This window comes from Telmatherina bonti, assembly GCF_933228915.1.
Source record: "Telmatherina bonti genome assembly, chromosome: 8".
NCBI lineage: Eukaryota > Metazoa > Chordata > Actinopteri > Atheriniformes > Telmatherinidae > Telmatherina > Telmatherina bonti.
Window position 1 is genome coordinate 12,781,579 of NC_136626.1, and position 19,940 is coordinate 12,801,518.

The 19,940-nt window shown below is 42.0% G+C and overlaps 1 protein-coding gene across 1 annotated transcript; it reads left to right on the forward strand.

The window, feature by feature from the left end:
• Window positions 1–50: 50 nt before the first annotated feature.
• crb1 (crumbs cell polarity complex component 1) lies at window positions 51–16,371 on the forward strand (the record flags this gene model as incomplete). The annotated part of the gene is made up of 13 exons (XM_079245579.1): window positions 51–57; window positions 295–531; window positions 1,057–1,252; window positions 1,363–1,502; window positions 1,611–1,793; window positions 4,204–5,169; window positions 6,338–6,888; window positions 7,132–7,297; window positions 8,240–9,191; window positions 9,876–9,920; window positions 10,549–10,671; window positions 12,382–12,508; window positions 16,132–16,371. The coding sequence occupies 13 exons, from the start codon at window positions 51–53 to the stop codon at window positions 16,369–16,371; spliced, it is 3,933 nt and encodes a 1,310-aa protein (XP_079101705.1).
• Window positions 16,372–19,940: the final 3,569 nt, after the last annotated feature.

Consider the following 19,940-nt stretch of genomic DNA (forward strand, 5'->3'; position numbering starts at 1 on the left):
GTCATTTAAAGGCACTTTCACTTCAAGATGTTATAAATTAGAAAGAACAGATGACAGGTGCGCTGAATCATATTCTTACCCATTTCTATTAAAGGTCTTTTATTCTAAACCACTTTGAGTGCCTGGATCTGGATTATTCTTTGGATTTGGATTTTAATCCTTTCCTCATATTATGAATTAGATTTGTTTATACTATTATAAGTGTATTGGGAACTTTCTGTTACAGCAACTGAAACACCAAATAAAAATATTATTTAAGTTTCAATGCTTTGTGATGTTGATGTATTTTTTTAGGTGAATCTCTTGACGAGTTTCCTTCCGTTGTGGACCAGTGCTCACCAAACCCATGTCAAAACCAAGCAATATGCAGAAACCGCGAGGACGGCTACGCTTGCTTCTGCGTACCCGGATTCCAGGGCGCTCACTGCCAGATTGATGTGAACGAGTGTGTTTCACAGCCCTGCAGGAACGGAGCCACCTGTGTGGACAGAGTGGGTAGATTCTCATGTCTGTGCCCGCCTGGATTCACCGGTGAGTAAATCTGCAAAGGACACCACCAGCAGATGACTGTCAGATGGTTTTAAAATGCTAAACATGGTTCCAAAACACTGTTTTCATGTTGTTTTCTGCATAGTAACGTTTCTAAATCACTAAACCTGTCTCATTTGAGTGCATACACAAGGGGAGGTTCTCACCATGGCATCAGTCTGCTAAAAACAACACAGAAGTGTCTTCATCAAATGCATAAGCACAAAACAGGAATTGTTTGAGTTATTTAATCGCACATGAAGTTTATTTTGCATAATTTTGCTGCAACAAGGTAATCTTGTCAGATATTTTCATTCAAACCCTCTTTTTCCATGAAATGTGGCATACACTGCTGTTTTTGTTTTTTAGTTCAATAGAAGCAGCTGCAGAGAGAAGAGTTGCAGACATAAAACAGCAATATGATCACAGTCAGTCACATGAAAGCTTCATTCACATTCAGCCTCTGCCCTCGCTCTGTGTAGCAGACTCACCTGCCCGCTGACATCTGCCTTACTTTGATGATCACAGGAACCACTTGCGAGATCCAGATTGATGAGTGTCAATCACAGCCATGTCGCCATGGTGGCAGTTGCCATAACTATGTGGGGGGCTTCACATGCACCTGCCCCTCTGGTTTCCAAGGAGACCGGTGCGAAATCAACATTGATGAGTGCCGAGATGAGCCGTGCCAAAACAAGGCTGTGTGTACAGATGGGGTGAATGAGTAAGTCCCCTGGCCCCCGTGAGACTCACCTGCAGGCAGACAAACGCTGCAAATATGTTTATTTTTAATGTCATTTTAAAAACATAATAGTCCTGTTGTGATTCTCTCAGGTACAGCTGTGACTGCTCACACACAGGCTTTACCGGCCGACACTGTGAGACCCCCCTACCACCCTGCTACTCTGAACCCTGCTTTAACAGCGCCATCTGCCAGGACAACCAGGGTAACTACACCTGTGAGTGCTGGCCTGGTGAGTGAAGAACCGTGAGATCTTAATGAACTTAAAAAGTGCTGTATTAAGGACTTCACATTTTGGAGGCCATATTTGCTGTTGTCCTTATCTGATTTTTATTTTCAGGATTTGTGGGGCGCCAGTGTGAGGTAGACATCGATGAGTGTAGCAGCAGTCCTTGCATGCATGGTGGCAGCTGCATTGAGAGGTCATGGCAGGCCTTGTATGGCAGCGAGCCTTTCCTGCCTGAACACTATGATCAGCGACAGGCTGCAGGCTACATCTGCAGCTGTCCTCAAGGAACAACAGGTAGCTTCTTCAAAATTTGTGTGAAATTTCTTATACAGATGGTTATTTGTGACATCTGGGAGTTACAGCTTAATGCTGTGGTTTATCAGGCTCCATCATGTTTTATACAGATCAAAACAGCCAAATCTGTGTGGGAATAGTGTCTGGAGTCAGATGTTCAAACTCTGCTTTTGTTTAAATTTAATCATGTAGGTCCGGTTTGCTTCCATGAAGACGAATGAGGTTTTATAGTGAAGTTTTCACTCTTCCAATTATGTACTATTTGGGAGTTCAATTCTTTCTGGGTCATCATGGTGTCTTTAAGGTGAATTTATGAGCAATCCATCAATTCTCCGGATTCTATCTATTGATTGAAGTGCCGATCATCAACATCGGCTGATGTGTTCCTAATAAATAAAGCCTTCCTTAAAATATCTGTAAAACCAGTCAGTTTTGTTTAGCATGCTGTTCTTCATCAGATATTCCTGATATCATGATTAATTGGGCTGCTATCTTCTGGTTTTCACTGAAAGTAATGTAGTTTTCCTCACATTTTCTACTGTAGTCCAGATTAATTCACCCTGATGACACACATCTTGATTCTGACATGATTAGTAGTAACATGTCTCACCTGAGGGCTGCACGGTGGCGCAGTGGTTAGCACTGTGGCCTCACAGCAAGCACTGGTTCGATCCTTGGCTGGTTTGGTCAGTGGCCTTTCTGTGTGGAGTTTGCATGTTCTCCCCGTATATGTGTGGGTTCTCTCTGGGTACTCCGGCTTCCTCCCACCATCCAAACACATGCATGATAGGTTAATTGGTCACTCTAAATTGCCCCTAGGAGTGAGTGGTTGTTCGTCTCTCTGTGTGTGGCCCTGTGATGGACTGGCGAGCTGTCCAGGGTGTACCCTGCCTGTCGCCCAAAGCCGGCTGGGATAGGCTCCAGCTTCCCCGCGACCCTGAATTGGAATAAGCGGTTCAGAAAATGAATGAATGTCTCACCTGAATCAGCTTTCTTTTGAGACAAAGAGCAAACATACAGCTCTTACTGTTACTTACTTAGGTATACTTAATTTATTTTATTTAGTCAGGAGGCAGAAGAAATTTGCCTTGTGATAAACAGAATATTTAGAGGAGGGATATTTTTTAGTAGAAAGAGAAAAACAGAACTGGTTTTCATGCATAACAAAAAATATAAAATTTACAGCAAGAATGGACGAGTAAAGCTGTCTGGCTTTCTCAAAGACGTGAAGCTACAAACCTTCATAACTGTCTTACAAAACAGAAAAAGCAGGAAAGATACTGTTAATGTAGTCATCAGCTGCTTGTGCAGAAGCTCCAGAATCAGCACCCTGGAGAGCAGCGGTGTTACCATAAAACTAACAGAGCATGCTGTGTGTTTCCTTGTTTTTTTTTGGTTTAATGATCTTTGAAAGTGAAAAATTTACACTTTGACGCCCTCAAGTGGTAACAATAAATACAACACTGACACCATTGAACAAAAACCTTGAATAGGGCCATTTTTAATCATTTAAGCCACCCTTTAAATGTTTGTTTTATACTATAACATCTTATTTCTTTCCCAATTTAATCAAATTTGTATTTATTTATGAAAGAATTAGATATTTGTTGTTGAACTACACTTTTCAGATGAAAAGGCTTAAAGTGCTCCTCACGGTCTTGCAGCGCAGGGAAGAGTGTGAGCTGTTTCCTGCTGAGAATCATGTTCTAAAAACTGACTGTCTGCCAGTTGCAGTGGCACTGACTCAGTAAGGTGGCCAAATAGCATTAGCTTAATCCTCAGGATCTGGCTTTGCTGGTCTCCTGACCGGAGCTATTCAGCCCTACGTGCTGAAGAGAAGTACACAAGGAGCCGATCTCCACTAGGATGGCCGGTACAAACACAAACTAATATGGTGCAGATGGACAAGTTTGGGGCAAGTTCGGGGGCAAAGTGACAGCATGATGTGGACACCTGCACCATGGATTTTGTGGATTTTGTTGCTTGGAACAGGTAACGATAAAAAAACCAATAGAATAAAGCTGTTACATAATGGGTATTACAACCCTATTTTCTTTTCAATGCGATACATTTTTTTTAAAACTACTATCTCAAAGTTGAAGTGATGTCATTTCATTTTGGATGTGAAACATTTGCTCACTGCTCAGATTTAACAAGTTGGTCTGTAGAACAGAAATATGTGCTAAAGTTTCACAAGACAAGCGAGAGCAAACAACAACAAACAGTAATTGTGGTACGAAAAAGGAATCAAACATGAAAATACGTTTAAATGACTGATATTCTTGCTGCAAGTAAACATCTAAGCATACAACATATAAGCTCACTTACATCCAGCAAACATTTATGAAGAGTTATAAGAGTTTAGGAGTGTTTTAGTCTTTGTGTGACTGTTCTATCCCTGTGCTGACAGGTTCCCTCTGCCAGGAGGTGATAAACCATTGTGACCCCAGTCCATGCCAGAATGGGGCCAGATGTGAGAATCATGTTGGAGGCTACACTTGCCACTGCCTCAAATGGAGTTATGATGGTGTTCTTTATGGAGGTGTGAACTGCGATGTGGAGTTAGTGGGCTGTGAGGGTCATGAGTGCCAGAACCAAGGCTCCTGCTCACCTTTTCTGCTGGATGGGACTCACGGATACACCTGTTCTTGTGCACCTGGTTACACCGGGCCGTTATGTGAAACCACAACCACATTTTCCTTTGAACGTAGAGGTTACCTGCTGCTGCACAATCCCCTGGTGGACGCTGAAGTGGCCTGCAACATCACTTTGAGCTTTAAGACGGTTCTGCCCGGGGCGTTGTTGTTCCAGCGGAACACCAGGGGGCTGCTGCTGAGCTTGGAGCTGGAGGAAGGTTTGTTGCATCTCACACTAAGGACGGAGGCCTCTGCCGGGGCTGAGACAGAAGATTTAAGCCAGGTGCTGCAGCTTCCACATAATGTCACAGATGGAGAGTGGCACACCGTCGAAGCTGTGCTTGCAAACTGGGTACTCAGCCTTAAACTACTGGACGATGCCAGAACCTGTGAAAGCCAATCCTGCCACAGCGTGGCCCCAGTTCAGAGCAACCTGGTCAAGCACGTGACGTCTCCTCAGAACACTTTTATTGGGGGAATACTTGAGGACCCAAACGGCCCCAGTGAGCACTCTACATTTCCAGCGTTCATTGGATGCATGCGGGATGTGTTTGTGGACTGGCAGCTTGTCGTTCCTGAGGAATGGTTGAGCGACTCTATTTTTAACGTGTCCCCGGGCTGCAGCCACAGGGACCGCTGCCTGGATGTGCCATGCCAAAACAGAGGACAATGTGTGAATCTGTGGCAGAGCTACCAGTGCCAGTGTCTGAGACCTTACGAGGGGCACGACTGTGAAGAGGGTATGTTTGCAAATCTAAAATGAAACTAAAGGTATCAAACAGTGGGACTATCTGTAAACATTGCGTTTAAGTCCTGCGTTGCTCTTCACATAAGCGATCATGTGATCTATTTATCTGTTTATTTAACTATTTATGCACTTTTTAAAAATTTTACACAGAAAAACATGAGCAAAATTCTATAATGTTTCACACGTATATATCCCTCAAAAAGAATCTTACGGTTTTAAGGTTTAGATTTTGGGGAAGAATATGACATGTAGAGCACAGTACATCTTAAATGGGGCGTTAAGTAACATCCTTCGCTGCTGCTGTGTCCTGGAAGGTGGCAGAAATGAGACCAGTCACAGAGACAGAGATCCTCTTATCTGATGTCCTGGATTACGGATGCAAGAGATTGCTTTTTGGAAGTAATCTGATCATGCATGTAGATGTCACACTTTTATGTAAAATACAAACTGATGGCATTACAAACAGATTTTTTTTTTTTTTTTTTTTACATGAAATTTCACTCAGTTTTCTCCTGAAACTATTGACAATTTTTTGCCCACCGAAGGTCTTTACACCCTTCTGAGAATTTTTGATGACTCAATCGACATTTGCTCACACTTTTGATGGCTTTGCACATGACTGCAAACATCAGCATGGTCAAAACATTTACACACATAAGTGACACTTACATAAGGTATTATATGACTTGTTCTTCCTGCCTAAGCTGGTTTTTTTCTCAGCCGTTTGCCTGCCTAATTAAATGACCAACCCCCAGTGGAAAGTGCTGACAGTGGACACAGAGCATACGTCTCATGAGGGCTAATGGCTCCTTAAATTTCCTCTTCCTGTGTCTGTTCTTTAGGTCCCGCAGCATAATCTGCTTAAATGAATTTTCCTGCTGTTAGCGGGAATTCTGAGAAAATCCAAGTCGATTAAATGTTCTTTAATAGGCTTCATTTACACTCTTAAGGTCAGCGTGTCGCATTTGTCTTTTTGAAAATCTTTTTTTTTTTTTTTGTTCTACTATGTTTTAATTAAAAAGGCAGCACTTAAATCCCAGTCTGAAACTATTTCAGCCCCATTTTTTTAACCCATTAATTCATGTTGACCAGTCTGAAAGGTTCGAAAGTTGTTTCATTCATGCTTCATCATTTTGCTATCCTGTCTATCTTCATTGCAGAGCATGTGACTGCTCGCTTTGGGAATGAGGACTCTCACAGTTATGCAGCATTCACCATCACTGACGATCTCGGTTCGAATGTCTCCATCTCCCTCTTCCTGCGCACGCGAAGGCGCAGTGGGCTCATCCTGGTGCTTGCTAACAGCAGCAGCCAGTATCTGCACATGTGGCTGGAGGACGGCAAAGTCACAGTTCAGCTCAATGACTTGGAGACCCTGCAGTCAGCTAGTGCAATCAACGATGGAGAAGTCCACTTTATTAATGTAGAGATGCTGGAGAGTAATGTGACGCTGCATGTGGCAGGCCAAAGACAGGGTAATGTAGAAGTCGGGCAAGTCGGTGTCCATGAGGGTGACACTGTTTATGTTGGAGGTCTGCTGCAGAATAACAGCACATCGGTATTTGGTGGATATTTGAAAGGCTGTATTCAAGACCTTAGGATCGGGGACAGGAGGCTGCAGTTCTTTGGGCTGGACACCTCAGTGAGATCTTATCCTCTGGAGCTCATGGAAAACGTCACCCCTGGCTGCTCAGGAGACAACACATGCAGTGTGAGTGAACGGCGTTGACATCCTGCGCAAACCAACTTCTGTCTTTTTTTCTGGTGGACTGATACGTTCAAACATTTTAAATATTTTCTGAAAATTAAAGGATGATAACGTTTATAAATTAACAGCAAGTGAAGTTAAAAAGCAAATATTCAGGATTCATAGGGTTCTTATGATCAGATCAAAATGTTTAGTACCGTAAAATAGCAATTTAATAAACAGATGTTTTCCATTTCTCACCCTCAGAGGAATCCGTGTCTAAATGGGGGGATGTGCTTCTCCAAATGGGACGACTTCACCTGCACCTGCCCCCCCAGCACATCAGGACGGCGCTGCGAAGAGGTGAGGTGGTGCGAGCTGTCACCATGCCCCGCAGATGCAGAGTGCAAGATGCTGGACCAGGGATACGAATGTAAGTTACGTGCAGAGCAATTTTTAAACTACATTTTTAAGTTGATTCGTATGTGCGGCTGCTTTTAGGTTCCTTTAAATCAGGGATCCCCACCCTGGTCCTCGAAGACCGGTGTCCTGCAGGTTTTCTAAGTGTCCCTGCAGCACCACACCTGTTACAATCAATGTGTATTTAGCAGACATGTGCAGAGCTTGCCTGAGTCTGAGTCAGGTGTGGAGAAAACCTGCAGGACACCGGTCCTTCAGGACCAGGATTACGGATCCCTGCTTTAGATGACACAAAACAACCTAAAAATCCTCAAAACCAAACAGAAAGTTGCTGTTGATCAGATTGATGCATTAAAATGACACCTTTAATGTTTATTGGGGTTGTTGTTGTTTTTTTTTTGTTTTTTTTTTGTTATTTAACTGAAATCAAGTTGTTGGAGGTAAAATGTGTTCAAGTCACCAAGTTGTTTATCTCATACTCTGAATGTTTACCTCATCATTGACCGCGTTGTCGGAGTTACTCACACGGGACCCGGCATTCTCGGTGTTACAACACTTTTACGTATTTATATGCTGGCCTCAATCTTTGGCGCAGTATTCTGTATCTGATCCGTAAAGCAGGATCGGCTTGAGATCCACTTTATCCCTTTTTGGTTGGGATTAGCGATGAACCTTTGTGCCGCCTGTCTGTCTTTTAATCCGACTGATTTTTATTGATGAGCTGATTGAGAAACGAAAACCATCTGGACTATAACTTCCAATCACATTTATTTATTTCAATTTCTTCAATTAAAATGTTTTTTGTTTTTTTTTAAAGGGATTTAATGGGGCTTTCCTTTACAATGACTCAGAAAAGAATTGATCTCAGTCAGCACTTAAAGCCCCTTTTTTTGTTATTTTGTTTGTTGAAAAAAAAGGAACAATGAGACAATATGCTTTCCTCCTCCTGTTCCAGGTTACTCGAATGCAACTTTCCTGAACGACAGCACTGTGTTGTCCTACCGAGGCAATGGCCACATATCCCGCAACTTAACTAACCTGTCGCTAAGTCTACGCACGCGGAAGCGTAATGCAGCAATCCTTCATGCAGAGAAGGACTCGGCCTTCATCACAGTTTCCGTCCAGGATGGCGTCCTCTTCATGGAGCTTCAGGGAACCTCTGGAGACGAAGCTGTTGTGAAGGATGGGGAGGAGCGAGAGGAGGGACTGTCGACGGTCAGCCTCAGCAGCCGGAGGGGTGTCAGTGACGGCGAGTGGCATACCGTTCATTTGTTTATGACAGCACCATGGGCTCAATCATCCCGCTGGACTTTGGTGCTGGACGACGAACTGGAGGAGGCCAGTATTTCCCGGAGCCAAGGTGGCAACCTGAACTTCCTCAGAGGGGAGGTGGACATCTTCTTGGGTGGGCTGGCCCCTGATGCTGGCTGGTCCTTGACTGGTTGTCTTGGCACCGTTGAGCTGGGTGGCATCGCCCTGCCTTACATCGGCTTCTCCGATGTGAACCTCCCACGCCTGCAGGAGGAACAGTTCATCCAGACATCATCAGATCCTCCTCTTGTCGGCTGCAGCGGGGCCTCCGTTTGCGACCCCAACCCCTGCCTGAACAACGGCGAGTGCCACGACCACTTCAACACCTACAACTGCAGCTGCCCTGAGGGTTGGGCAGGGAGGAGCTGCGACGTCTTCATGGACACGTGCGCTTCGAATCCCTGCGTCCACGGTAACTGCAGCGTCCATGGGCTGACCTATGAGTGCGCCTGTGACTTTGGCTATGCAGGCGCTGACTGTGAGGAAGAGGTGGATGTATGTGAGAACCACCTGTGTGCCAACGGAGGCACCTGTCTGCACGGGCCGGAGACGTACGCCTGCCTCTGTGCTGAGAACTACACCGGACCCCTCTGCAAGTTAGTTCAAACGTCTTCTTCACAAACCCACAATTTGTTGGGCAAAACAGTCATTTGTGAGGGGAATGCAAAAGGCTTGTGGAAAATGGAGACAATCAGACAAGAAACAGCACCATTACAGATGCGTTTGATGCTCCAAAAATGTCTCGGAAAAGAGCTAAAAGCTTAGTTGGTAAACACGAAATGCAGAAGTAAATGTTTCAAAAATTGCACAGCCAAGGGACCGCACCACATCACAAACAAAAAATCCTTCACTGTAAATGTCTCCACATCGCTACCTCTGTTCAACATTTCAACCAGGGTTGCAGCGGGCGTCTCAGAAGCTGCATTTCTATTCTAGCATCTGCCAGAAAAGGCCTCAGTTTGCTGTGGTGTCTCACTACACAGGGCTTTCTGGTTCAGCGCCAGTTCCTTTCCCCTGTCATCTTCCGTTTGCCTCTGAGAATCAGCAGGGGAACGCCTCCAAGCATTTATCCCGTAAACACACAGCCTCTTGCATTTCGCCTCTTTTGCACATGGAAAACCTTTGCAAGTGTCTCAGTAAGCAAGCAACCAGTCAAGCAATCTCCCTTTACTGGGAACGTCTATGCTGTATGGTTTTCATCAAAATGACTTGCCTTTGTCTGTCTTGTTTGTGCCTCTTTCTTCCTCCTCTCACCCATCTTTCTCTCTGTTCCTCTGCAGCGATCGCGTTGAAGAAATTCCATGGTACATCGTTATCAAAAATATGTGAGTTTTTTTTTATTTAGCATGTGTTCCCAGGTGTTTTTTTTCCTGTTAGATATTTGTCTCTCAAACGCTGTGTGATGCCTCTAGTTTTTTTTGTTTTTTTTTCAACTTTATGCAGCAAAATGCCAAGAAAAGCAAATATTAACACTCCTTCTGACTATTGTTTGTTGTGAAATAAGCCAACTACTTTCTCAAATGAGTGACAGCTGTGGTTCAAGCTGATTTCTCTCAGTTATTCTGCAGCTTCCTCGACCAAAATTGCACAGTTTCAAAAATAAGAGTGTATTTCTGAAACCAGTCAGGAGTGGCTTTCAAGTCCGGGCTGCTGTGCCTCATGCGAACAGACACTTGCAGAGAAATGGTTTGCTTCTTCATTTCTGAACATGAGATTTGCCATCCTATTGGTGCTGGCCAGAGGTCATCAATCCTATTACCCTGGTAGCATCCTAAGCCTCTTTGTCTCTCCCCGTGGGGAACAGCAGGAGGCTGAAAAGGCAGCGGCTGCTTGATGGATTTTGATGCTTCTTGCAGCCAGAAATCAACCCAGAACTGCAGCATATATTCTGCTTTGCACAGCAGCATCTATTAAAACACAAATGTTTACCTTGCTATGTCTGTTCTCCACCAGACGGCCCAAACTGCCTGTTTCTGTATGCGGCGATGACACCAGAAATTACACCTGTTTCAACGGGGGCAACTGCACCGACCGAGAGCTGTCCTGCGACTGTCCACCAGGCTTCATAGGACATCGGTAAGGAGGATAAACAAAATGATAACTTCAGAAAATAAATAATGGACAAAGAATTAGAGGATGATGTATGATAAAAGAAAAGGTAAAACTATTGTTTGTCAACAGAATAAACTATGAGTTCAGTTTTCATCTCAAATTACCTACTTTATCTACTGTACCTAAAACACTGAAAAAGAGTCCTCAGTTTACAGTTTAACATGACAAGGGTAGAAATTAAACCAAAAATGTTGTTGCCCCCAGTGGTTAAAAACTAATAAAAAAAAATAAAAACATCAATAATAAATTAAATTATAAACATTTAAGGCAAATTATTGAAATTAAGCCATTAACTGGGATTTTTGGAGATATAAATGAAGCAAGTGTCAGATTTGCTTTGCAAGTTATTCCAGGTAGCAGGTGAACCCTGAATAAAATAAGATTTTCCAAGCTAAGTATAACAGCAGCCACCTGCAATCTACTCCAGTCACTGCAGGTGTTTGATAAGAGCTGGGATTTCAGGGGGTTTATAGTGTCTGGTCAAGGTGTTATATATGCAGAAATCCCTGTGAGTCTGTCTTTTTTCTCAACACCCAGCTCTAACAAGTTATAAATACCAGCAAGAGTCATCTAGGAATAAAATGTCATCATCGATATGTTCAGCAGTTTGGCCCAAAAACTAACCATGAGTCCAAGTATTACTCTATTGTAAAGATGGCAGATCTATTAGCAACATCAGAAAATAATAACTGACTGAAGAAAAATTGTGAATTCAGTTTTATCTACAAAGACAGCAAGAAAGCATAAAGAAACAATGTTTACATTAAATTACAGGCTGGTATTGTCAACGTAAAGATGACCTTTACACAATCAGCAGCAGAGTGAACACATCTTAGAAATGAGCCTTGTGGGAAACCTGATTTTTCAAATTTTAAGTTTAAACAGCAACACACTGCGTTCTGATCATAAAGGGGGCTTAAGATGTGATTAAGTTTTCTAATTTCAAACCTTATTTTATTTTAAAAAATAAATAAATAAAAAAATTATTTTTTAGACAGAAAAAGCAATAATGGGATAAAAAGAAAAGCGACAACACTTTGCTCATCACTCTATTCAACAAAAGCTTCAATTAACGTTAATTTAGTTAATTCATTCATGCTAAAACATCACGGAACGCAATCTTTGTTTTTAAATAAAACTTCACACATATAAAAATCATTTAATCCTCTTATCCATGAATATAATTTATTAAGTCAAATTCTGATTTAATCAAAAATAGCTTCTTAAAATGTGAAATATAATGAGATAAAACACAAATATGCAAAACAGTTGCAAGTTTCAGTTTTGATTTGAGATTTTAGTCCTTTTTTAAGGGCGTTTCATACGTAGCCTCACATGCCTTCGAAGCATCATCAGTTGTAATAACTATTTTCTATAGTTTCTATGTACCGTTACTGGAGCGACTAGCTTAGCTGATTAGCATTAGCTGCTTTACAGACACTGGCAACATGTCTATCAGCTGACAAGCCCCCAGTCAAATCCATCCAGTTAGACAGACATCATATCCTGACATGTCTCACTTTTACCCCATTATTTCTATTACAACCGCTGCTTCCTCTGCCTGCCAAATTCTTTTTAATGGCTTTTAAACCAGCTGAATGAATGCTTAATTCCTCGAGAGCTTCCTGAACTGAATCTTCTTTGCCTCTAACTGACTTGGAAATGTGTTTGCAGGTGTGAACAGGAACTGGATGAATGCAAGTCCAACCCCTGTCAGAATGGAGGCTACTGCCGCAACCTCGTCAACAAGTTTGTCTGTGTGTGTGACATGAGCTACGCTGGAGACACATGCCAGACGGACGTAAGCGACATTTACTTTTATGTGGCGGTTCTGCTGTGGCAGAACCTCTTCCAGCTGCTCTCCTACCTCATCCTCAGGCTGGACGACGGGCCAGAGGTGGACTGGGGAGGGAATGACTGAGTGTGTGGGTGTGTATGGGTGTGTGCATGCCACTGCATCTTCACACTTGTCTCTTTCTGTGTTTCAGATTTGTGAGTTTGTCGGTGCACTTTCATTGGCAAATAATTATACATAGACGAGAAAGGCCAAGTAGTTTTTCAAACACAGCACAGGGAAGGTGCATATGACCAGCACACACACACACTTCAGGGATTTCTTTGGTTTGAAATCAAGCACTACAGAGCTGTTTTGTGCCTTTGAAGTAATATCATTGCAATCAGAAGCACTTTATTTAATGCAGGGGACACATGCCGTACGGCTACACCTGCTAAAGCTATTTTTCATCATCAGAAACTGTAATTATTTCAAATCATCTAACCAGATCAAAACAGTTTTTTTTGTTTGTTTTTATTTGTAAAAATTACTAAATCCACACCAAAAAGTTATTCTCTCCCACAGAAGGCGCTGCCTAAAACACGTCAGTAGTTATGACTTTTCTTCTTCACACACATATATGAGAGTACTGGCAGCATGTGTGACACAAATCGCTACCATGCTGCCATTTTTAATAGATTGGTCAGACGATTGTGCTGTAGAGGACCCTTAAAAATAGAGAAAATGACCAGCGCATATCAAAGAGTGACAACAGAAGTTGCTGTAATGGACTGTAAACAATAAGTATAGTTTTTGTTATATTTAAATTAAAGCATGTAAACATCCAATGGTGGACCAGCAAACCAACCTATCAGAGCACATTATTGGCTCTTTGAATCTGATTTCTTTCCTAAGATTAACTAAAAAAAAAAAAATCCAATTACATTTTTTTAAAAACTCAATTAGTTTTATGCCACACAAATAATAGTGAATTAGAAGAATTATTATGCTGCAGTGGGTATGTTGGTCTGCTGTCGTTAAAGCCCCTTAAGGTGAGGTGAGCAACAACATTACGAAATCTGAGTTATTTATGATTCTCACTGATGATTTTCTGTCAGTCTTCCCTGAACTGGATTTCAGGAGCTCTGTACGGATGAATTTATGAACGATGGAAAACAGTGTTGTAGCTACAAAAGCACCTAGAGGGGCCTAGATGTCTCACCTGTTCTTGATGTGCGTTCAGAGCAGTACGGTGACTGACTGCTGTGTGTTGTTTTGTACCAAAGAAGAAGTTTTCTGTCTTTCTAAATCTTCCTGTCTGAGCCAAAAGATATTTTAGGCCGAAATTCTCCGCGGCTCTGCTTAAATGGTACCTGTCAACGTTTACCATGCTGCTGTGGTCAGCGCCGCATCGTTGCACCACTACAGCGTCTCTTATCATAGACTTCATGTGTGTTATTGTTTATCTTTCAGTCTTAACGTCATGCTAAATCTTCCATCTTTGGCTTTAACTTCTTGTTTGTCCATGTTTGCTTCATCATATTTGATCTTTGTGTCCTGTCTGTCCGATCTCTGTCTGTCTTTCATGTCCAATAATAAAAAAACAAAAACAACAATCATCCTTGATCTGTTGTCTGTCCTCTTTTACTGTCTCTCATCCACTTTTTCTGCCATAATCAAGGTGCAAACTTATTTTCTCACTGTCGATCACGTGTGTGAGTGTGTGTGTGGGTTTGCTTTCTTTTCAACTTGCAGGGGTCAAGCGGATAATGTCACGCCGCACATAGATTCTTAATCCGTTTTAACAAGATGTAAATCCCAGAATAGCTTAAGTTTAGGTGCACAGACACACATACACACACACACACACACACACACACACACACAAAGAGTGAGGAAATGACATAAAGCAGACAGGAGGATGGGTTCACGTTACCCAAGTTACTATGGAAACATAAACAGAAGTTTTAAAGGTTTATTTTCATGTCGTTAGTAAGAGATTTCCTTTAATTAGGTTTTATAGTTGATGTGGCTTAAAAATGTTTTTTGTGCGTGTGTGTGTGTGTGTGTGTGTGTGTGTGTGTGTGTGTCATGTTTTATAAGTAACTGAGCTGTGTTAGAGAAAGAGGTTTATATGCCTAGTAGATGTCTGCTTGGTTTTTCCATGAAACTCATATTTGATTAAAACAACCTGCTCATCTTTAATGTTGATGATCAACCAAAGTAGCTTTCACGACATAAAATGTTCCTTTTATTTTAAAAAATTCCATGTTCTCCTAATGTTTGCACGCGTTTCAGCATCAAGTCGCACTCATCTCTTTATAGCCCCCTTACCTTTATATGTCATGCCCATGTGCATTTATGTGTGTGTGTGTGTGTGTGTGTGTGTGTGTGTGTGTGTGTGTGTGTGTGTCCTTTCCAGACACAGGTAGTCCTGTTGCCGAGGAGACGGGGGGGGGGAGGAAATGGAAGCAGTTTTTCAGTGTTGGCATTGATGTGGCCATCCTTTGAGAGCAAGAGAAGCGCAGAGAAAGAAATGTGCTTTGCCAGCAAAAAAAAAAAAATCAGCATCTGGCGCCGAAGTGCAGTTTCAGCAGAGAGCTGGTGGCATTCACAGAAGTTTGGTCTGCTTCATAGAAACGTATGAGGGCAGCTTATTCGGCAGGCACACACACATATACACACACACACACAGAGCAGGTTGATAGTGCTGACAGCAGGGAAGCATCGCTGCCGTCTCTGTGCGTTGCTGCTCTGCCGAGGCTTCAGGGTGGCCTCGCTGTGTACCTCAGAGACTGGTTAGTTAGACATCTCCGTGTCTGTGTGTGGCAGTCAGTGACTGATGGCAGGTCCTGGCTGCAGGCTGCTCCGGCTTGCTTGTGTCACACTCGCTCTGACAGCCAACTGTGCTGCAGTGACAGGTAAGCACTTTCCAAGAGTCAACAAAGAAGTTGTAGCGAGGGGAGAGAAACTCTAATGTCTACAGCGTCAAGCATGAGCGCACAAGTTATTTTTCGCCTCAGGATACAGATGGTTGTATTTTAAATTAGAATTATGTTTCCATGTTGATTGCTCGGTGTAAAGTTTGCTGACTTCTGAGATTATTTTTGTGTAACCTGACAAGTTCAGCGAGATGCTTTAGTCATGCAGATGCTGTCAGGAAGGAATTGAAGTGTTGTGCAGTGAGACTTACACCTGTTGTGCTGTTGTAACCTTGTAGCAGCTACTCAGAGAGTAACAACTATCACCCCAGCAACAACTCCTGGTGTAAGTGCTGCTCTATTTTCTGCTTGTTAATGACATGTGAGAATCACCGACCTGCTGCCTTTGGAGGTTTCTATTCATCTTAACTCGCATGGGATTGATTGGTGACAGAAAAAAAGTGTGTTTCTGTGCAAGGTAGTTGTGGTGAAGGTGCTTGAGTGTGTGAAGATGAAAGGATGTAAGCTAAACACAAATGTGTGCAAGTTTCATAAGCGCCTGGATACAAATCAGACATTTCTTGTGAAGCGGCTTTTATTCCTGCTTTAAAGCAGTCGAGTGTGTGTTTGTGTGAGCTATTTTGGGTGTAAGAGTGTTTGTTGAGCATGTGCTGGTGGGATCATCTGGCAGCATCTTGGCCGTATGTGTGTGTTTGTGATCCTCCACAGACGGAGCATGCTCCAAACAGCTCGCGGATGGCTGCCGTTTTGGCACCGTGTCTGGTTGGCTTGGCGATAGTGGCGATGCTGGGGCTGGCGCTTGCCGCAGCCAAACTGCGAGAGAGGCGGCAGACGGAGGGAGGTTTCAGTCCGCGGCAGCTCCAGACTCCTGGTGGTCGCAACCCACCCACTGAGCTGGGAAACACATCCTTCAGCACTTTGGCAGCACGCGTGGAGCGCCTGGTGTAGTGTAAAGGAGTCAGGAGAGGAGAAAGTGTGTGTGAAAGGGTGCGAAAGACAGAAGTGTGTGTATCTTTCAAGCATCTTTAAACTGTAACATTTTTTTTTTTTGGCCATTTTCCATGAACTGCCTGTGATATTTCTGCCTTTGCCTCCTCTAGCTGACCACAGAGGGAGTGACCTCTGACCTCTTGCTGTCCATCAGTCTTGTGTCGGTTATTCTGCTGCTGTTTCTGATCCTGACCTCCGTCAGCTTAGTGGTGGCGCTCAATCGCCGTGCCACTCACGGCACCTACAGCCCCAGTCGGCAGGAGAAGGAGGGATCTCGGGTGGAGATGTGGAGCATCACCCAGCCACCCCCCATGGAGAGACTGATATAAGATGCAAGTTGAAAATATGACACTAAGAAAGAAATGACATCATAAGAGCAGATACCTCCATCTGGACTGAATGCCTGGAGCCTGTATGTAAAGATTTTACACCCCTTCTGTCTTTTTACATGCATGTACTCATTCTTTACACCTTGTTTAGTGGGAGGCAGACAGGAAGAACCAGCAGGTATAAAAAAAAATGGTTCTCTCAAAGACTCCTTGGAAAAAAGCAGAAGTGTACATGTATATGCATATATGTATGTATATGTATATATGTATGTATATGTATATATGTATGTATATATGTATGTATATGTATATATGTATGTATATGTATATATATATATATATATATATATATATATATATATATATATATATATATATACATATATAAATAAGACTACTTTAAAAAAAAAGTTACAAAAAAAAAATCAGGCATTTCCTACAGTGTTTTACTTTTTAAAGCACTTATAAGCTCCAACACGTAGATTAATTAAAGTGGAGGAGGATTTTTGGATAGGAAAAATATACAGTAATAAGTTTCTGATTTCTACAAATTTCATCCATGTGTATTTATTATAAGAAAATGCTTTTTTTGTACAGTGTATAATATATCCATACAGCCCATATTGATGCCAGTATTGATTTATGGTCATTCTTTTCATACTTCCTGTCCCCCGACAGGCCGTCTGTAGGATTTTCTGCAGCAGACACAGGTAGTTTGTTGATAGCCTTTTTGTGCGTTGATACAATAGTTGTTTAGACCTATCAAACGTGGAAACATTGATTATTTTCTGCTTTAAATGGACTTTTTTTTTTCACTTTGATCTGGATTGCAAGATGCTGATTAAATAAAGAGAATTTATTTGTTTTATGTCAGCATGTGTCTCTATAAATGGTGTTTTATCAGGAACAATAACAAACTATAAGATATGTCAAGTAAAGCAAATATACTGATACTATCACAAAAATGAAGACAATAAACCAGCATGTTGTTATATCTGTACTCCATGCAGGGTTGGCTCTACTCAACTATGGAAGGTACAGGATCCAAAAGCTGACCAGTACCTCTGGATCTTGTTTTTTTTTCTCTTGTCTGTTTATTACCTGAAGGTAATTTGTAGAAACAGCGCAACTTGCAGCTCCTGGGACGTGGAAATGAAAAGAGAACTTCTGAAACTCTGTGTAAAGGGGGAAATCTCTAACCCTAACCCTTAACAATACAGCACCGGCTTCGTTTGACAGGTGCGAGAGCACCATCTGGGATACCGTCTTAAAAGGCCCATAGAGGACAGTATGCGTGGATATATCTAGTGTTACCTGTAGTTACCTGTAGAGAAGTCATCCCAGCACCTGGGACCACTGGATCCACTCACAGATGTACATCTTTATGTCTGGAAGAATTTTGGCCACTGACCACCACAGTCCATTCAGGACTGTGGTTGGCGTATAAACTCATTTCTATGTCCATCTTCACCAGTAGATGTCAGTATTTCTCACACAGGAAGTGTCAGACTGACTGATTTGCTGAAGTGGTTGCTTTCTCGTAAATATTGGACTGGACACCAAATTAGGTTGCATCCTGCCAAAAGCCTGGCAGCTGCTGGGGAAGGCTTCAGCCCCCATGGCCCTGCAAGGAATAAACAGGTATAGAAAATGAGGGATAAATATTGAACTTCTTTGTAATCCAGTTAAACTATATAAACAATGTATTGGACTGATAACGTATTAGAAAATTTGACAGCAAATATTGGAACAGAGACAATTTAAAAAAAAAAAAAAATTCCTGTCTTCCCAGTTCTGTCCAGTACAACACTGGAAGAGGTCAACTGAAGCAAGCCTTCGACTTCAAATCAAGCATCATGTTAAATTATTTTCTAATAACCACTCAGGTATTACAACCACGTTTCTACATGGCCATTCCCTGGACAAGATGTACATCCAAACATTAGAAATACTGATTGTGGCAGTTTTTTTTTTAAAACTTTTTTCTGCCTGTGAAAAGATATGGAGAATGTAGAAACGTTATGCTTATTTCCTGTCGTAACTGTAAAGACATTTATTTCTGCATGACCTTTTTGGTCCAGGACTAATTTCTTTGAAGAAAAAAGTTTTATTGCGGCAGATCTTATGAAGAGTCCAGAGACACTTGAGCATGAAAGTATAATTTATTTACAGTTCACAGTGCATACATTGTGTGCAGTTGTACCAAGTTACTCATCAATAGCACATTAGACTGACCTCAGCTGTTAAGAGACAAGTTACTTCTTCTGTAATGAGAACATGCAAATGTGCACACTATCAGAAAATCAGTGTATGGCATATCAACGAGTTAATAATCATTACGACATCCAAACTAGAGACTGAGAGTTGCTGGTTTTACTAGTCAATACATACAAAGTTTGTTTTTTAAGGTGTGCTTTGGGGAGTAATGCTCCAATGTAAAACTTAACCTGTGTTCCAACACTATGCTGAAAGCTGTGACATTATCTTTCGTTTCCCACTCAAATTTGCAATTTTAGGACAATGTTTACCGATATCTTTACGCTCTGCAAGTTCACACAGTACCAGGTCTTACCTGCAGACATCGAAATGCAAATATTCACAATTACTCCTTTGTTTTGCAGAGCTCCTAAAGCTTTTTAACATATTCCTCAACAGCAGCTGGCCACTCATGTATTTCCTCCCACAGTTACCGACGGTTACATTTACAGTAGTACCAAAAACAGCAGAAATGTTTGTTTTTCTGTATGAAAGATACCGCAGGGGACATCTAACTGCACAATGCGAAGCAGGAAAAAAGAATCTATGTCACTTTCCCACCATGTTATGGATGTGTTAAATACTGGGATAATGGGCATCGATGTAATAGAGCACATCTGCGTAACAACAAAATCATAGCGTACAGTGCGGACATGCAGATACAACGGTAAGCGCTGTCGCACAAACAAACGAGCATCAGTCTCGGCTTACTCCTAAATGCTTCTGCACAGATTGGCTACATGGGACATCTGTTACTCTTTTCTTTCTTTTCCAAAAATAAAATCTAAAACATTCAAATTTTAGTTGTCATCTTTTTTTTTTTTTTTTTTACAACATACAACGCTGATCATATATTATTCATGTAAAATATACTCAAGCCAGAAAAAAATACACATCTATTCAGCCAAAAATAATTTTTCCTCAATATGAAATGAACTCCTC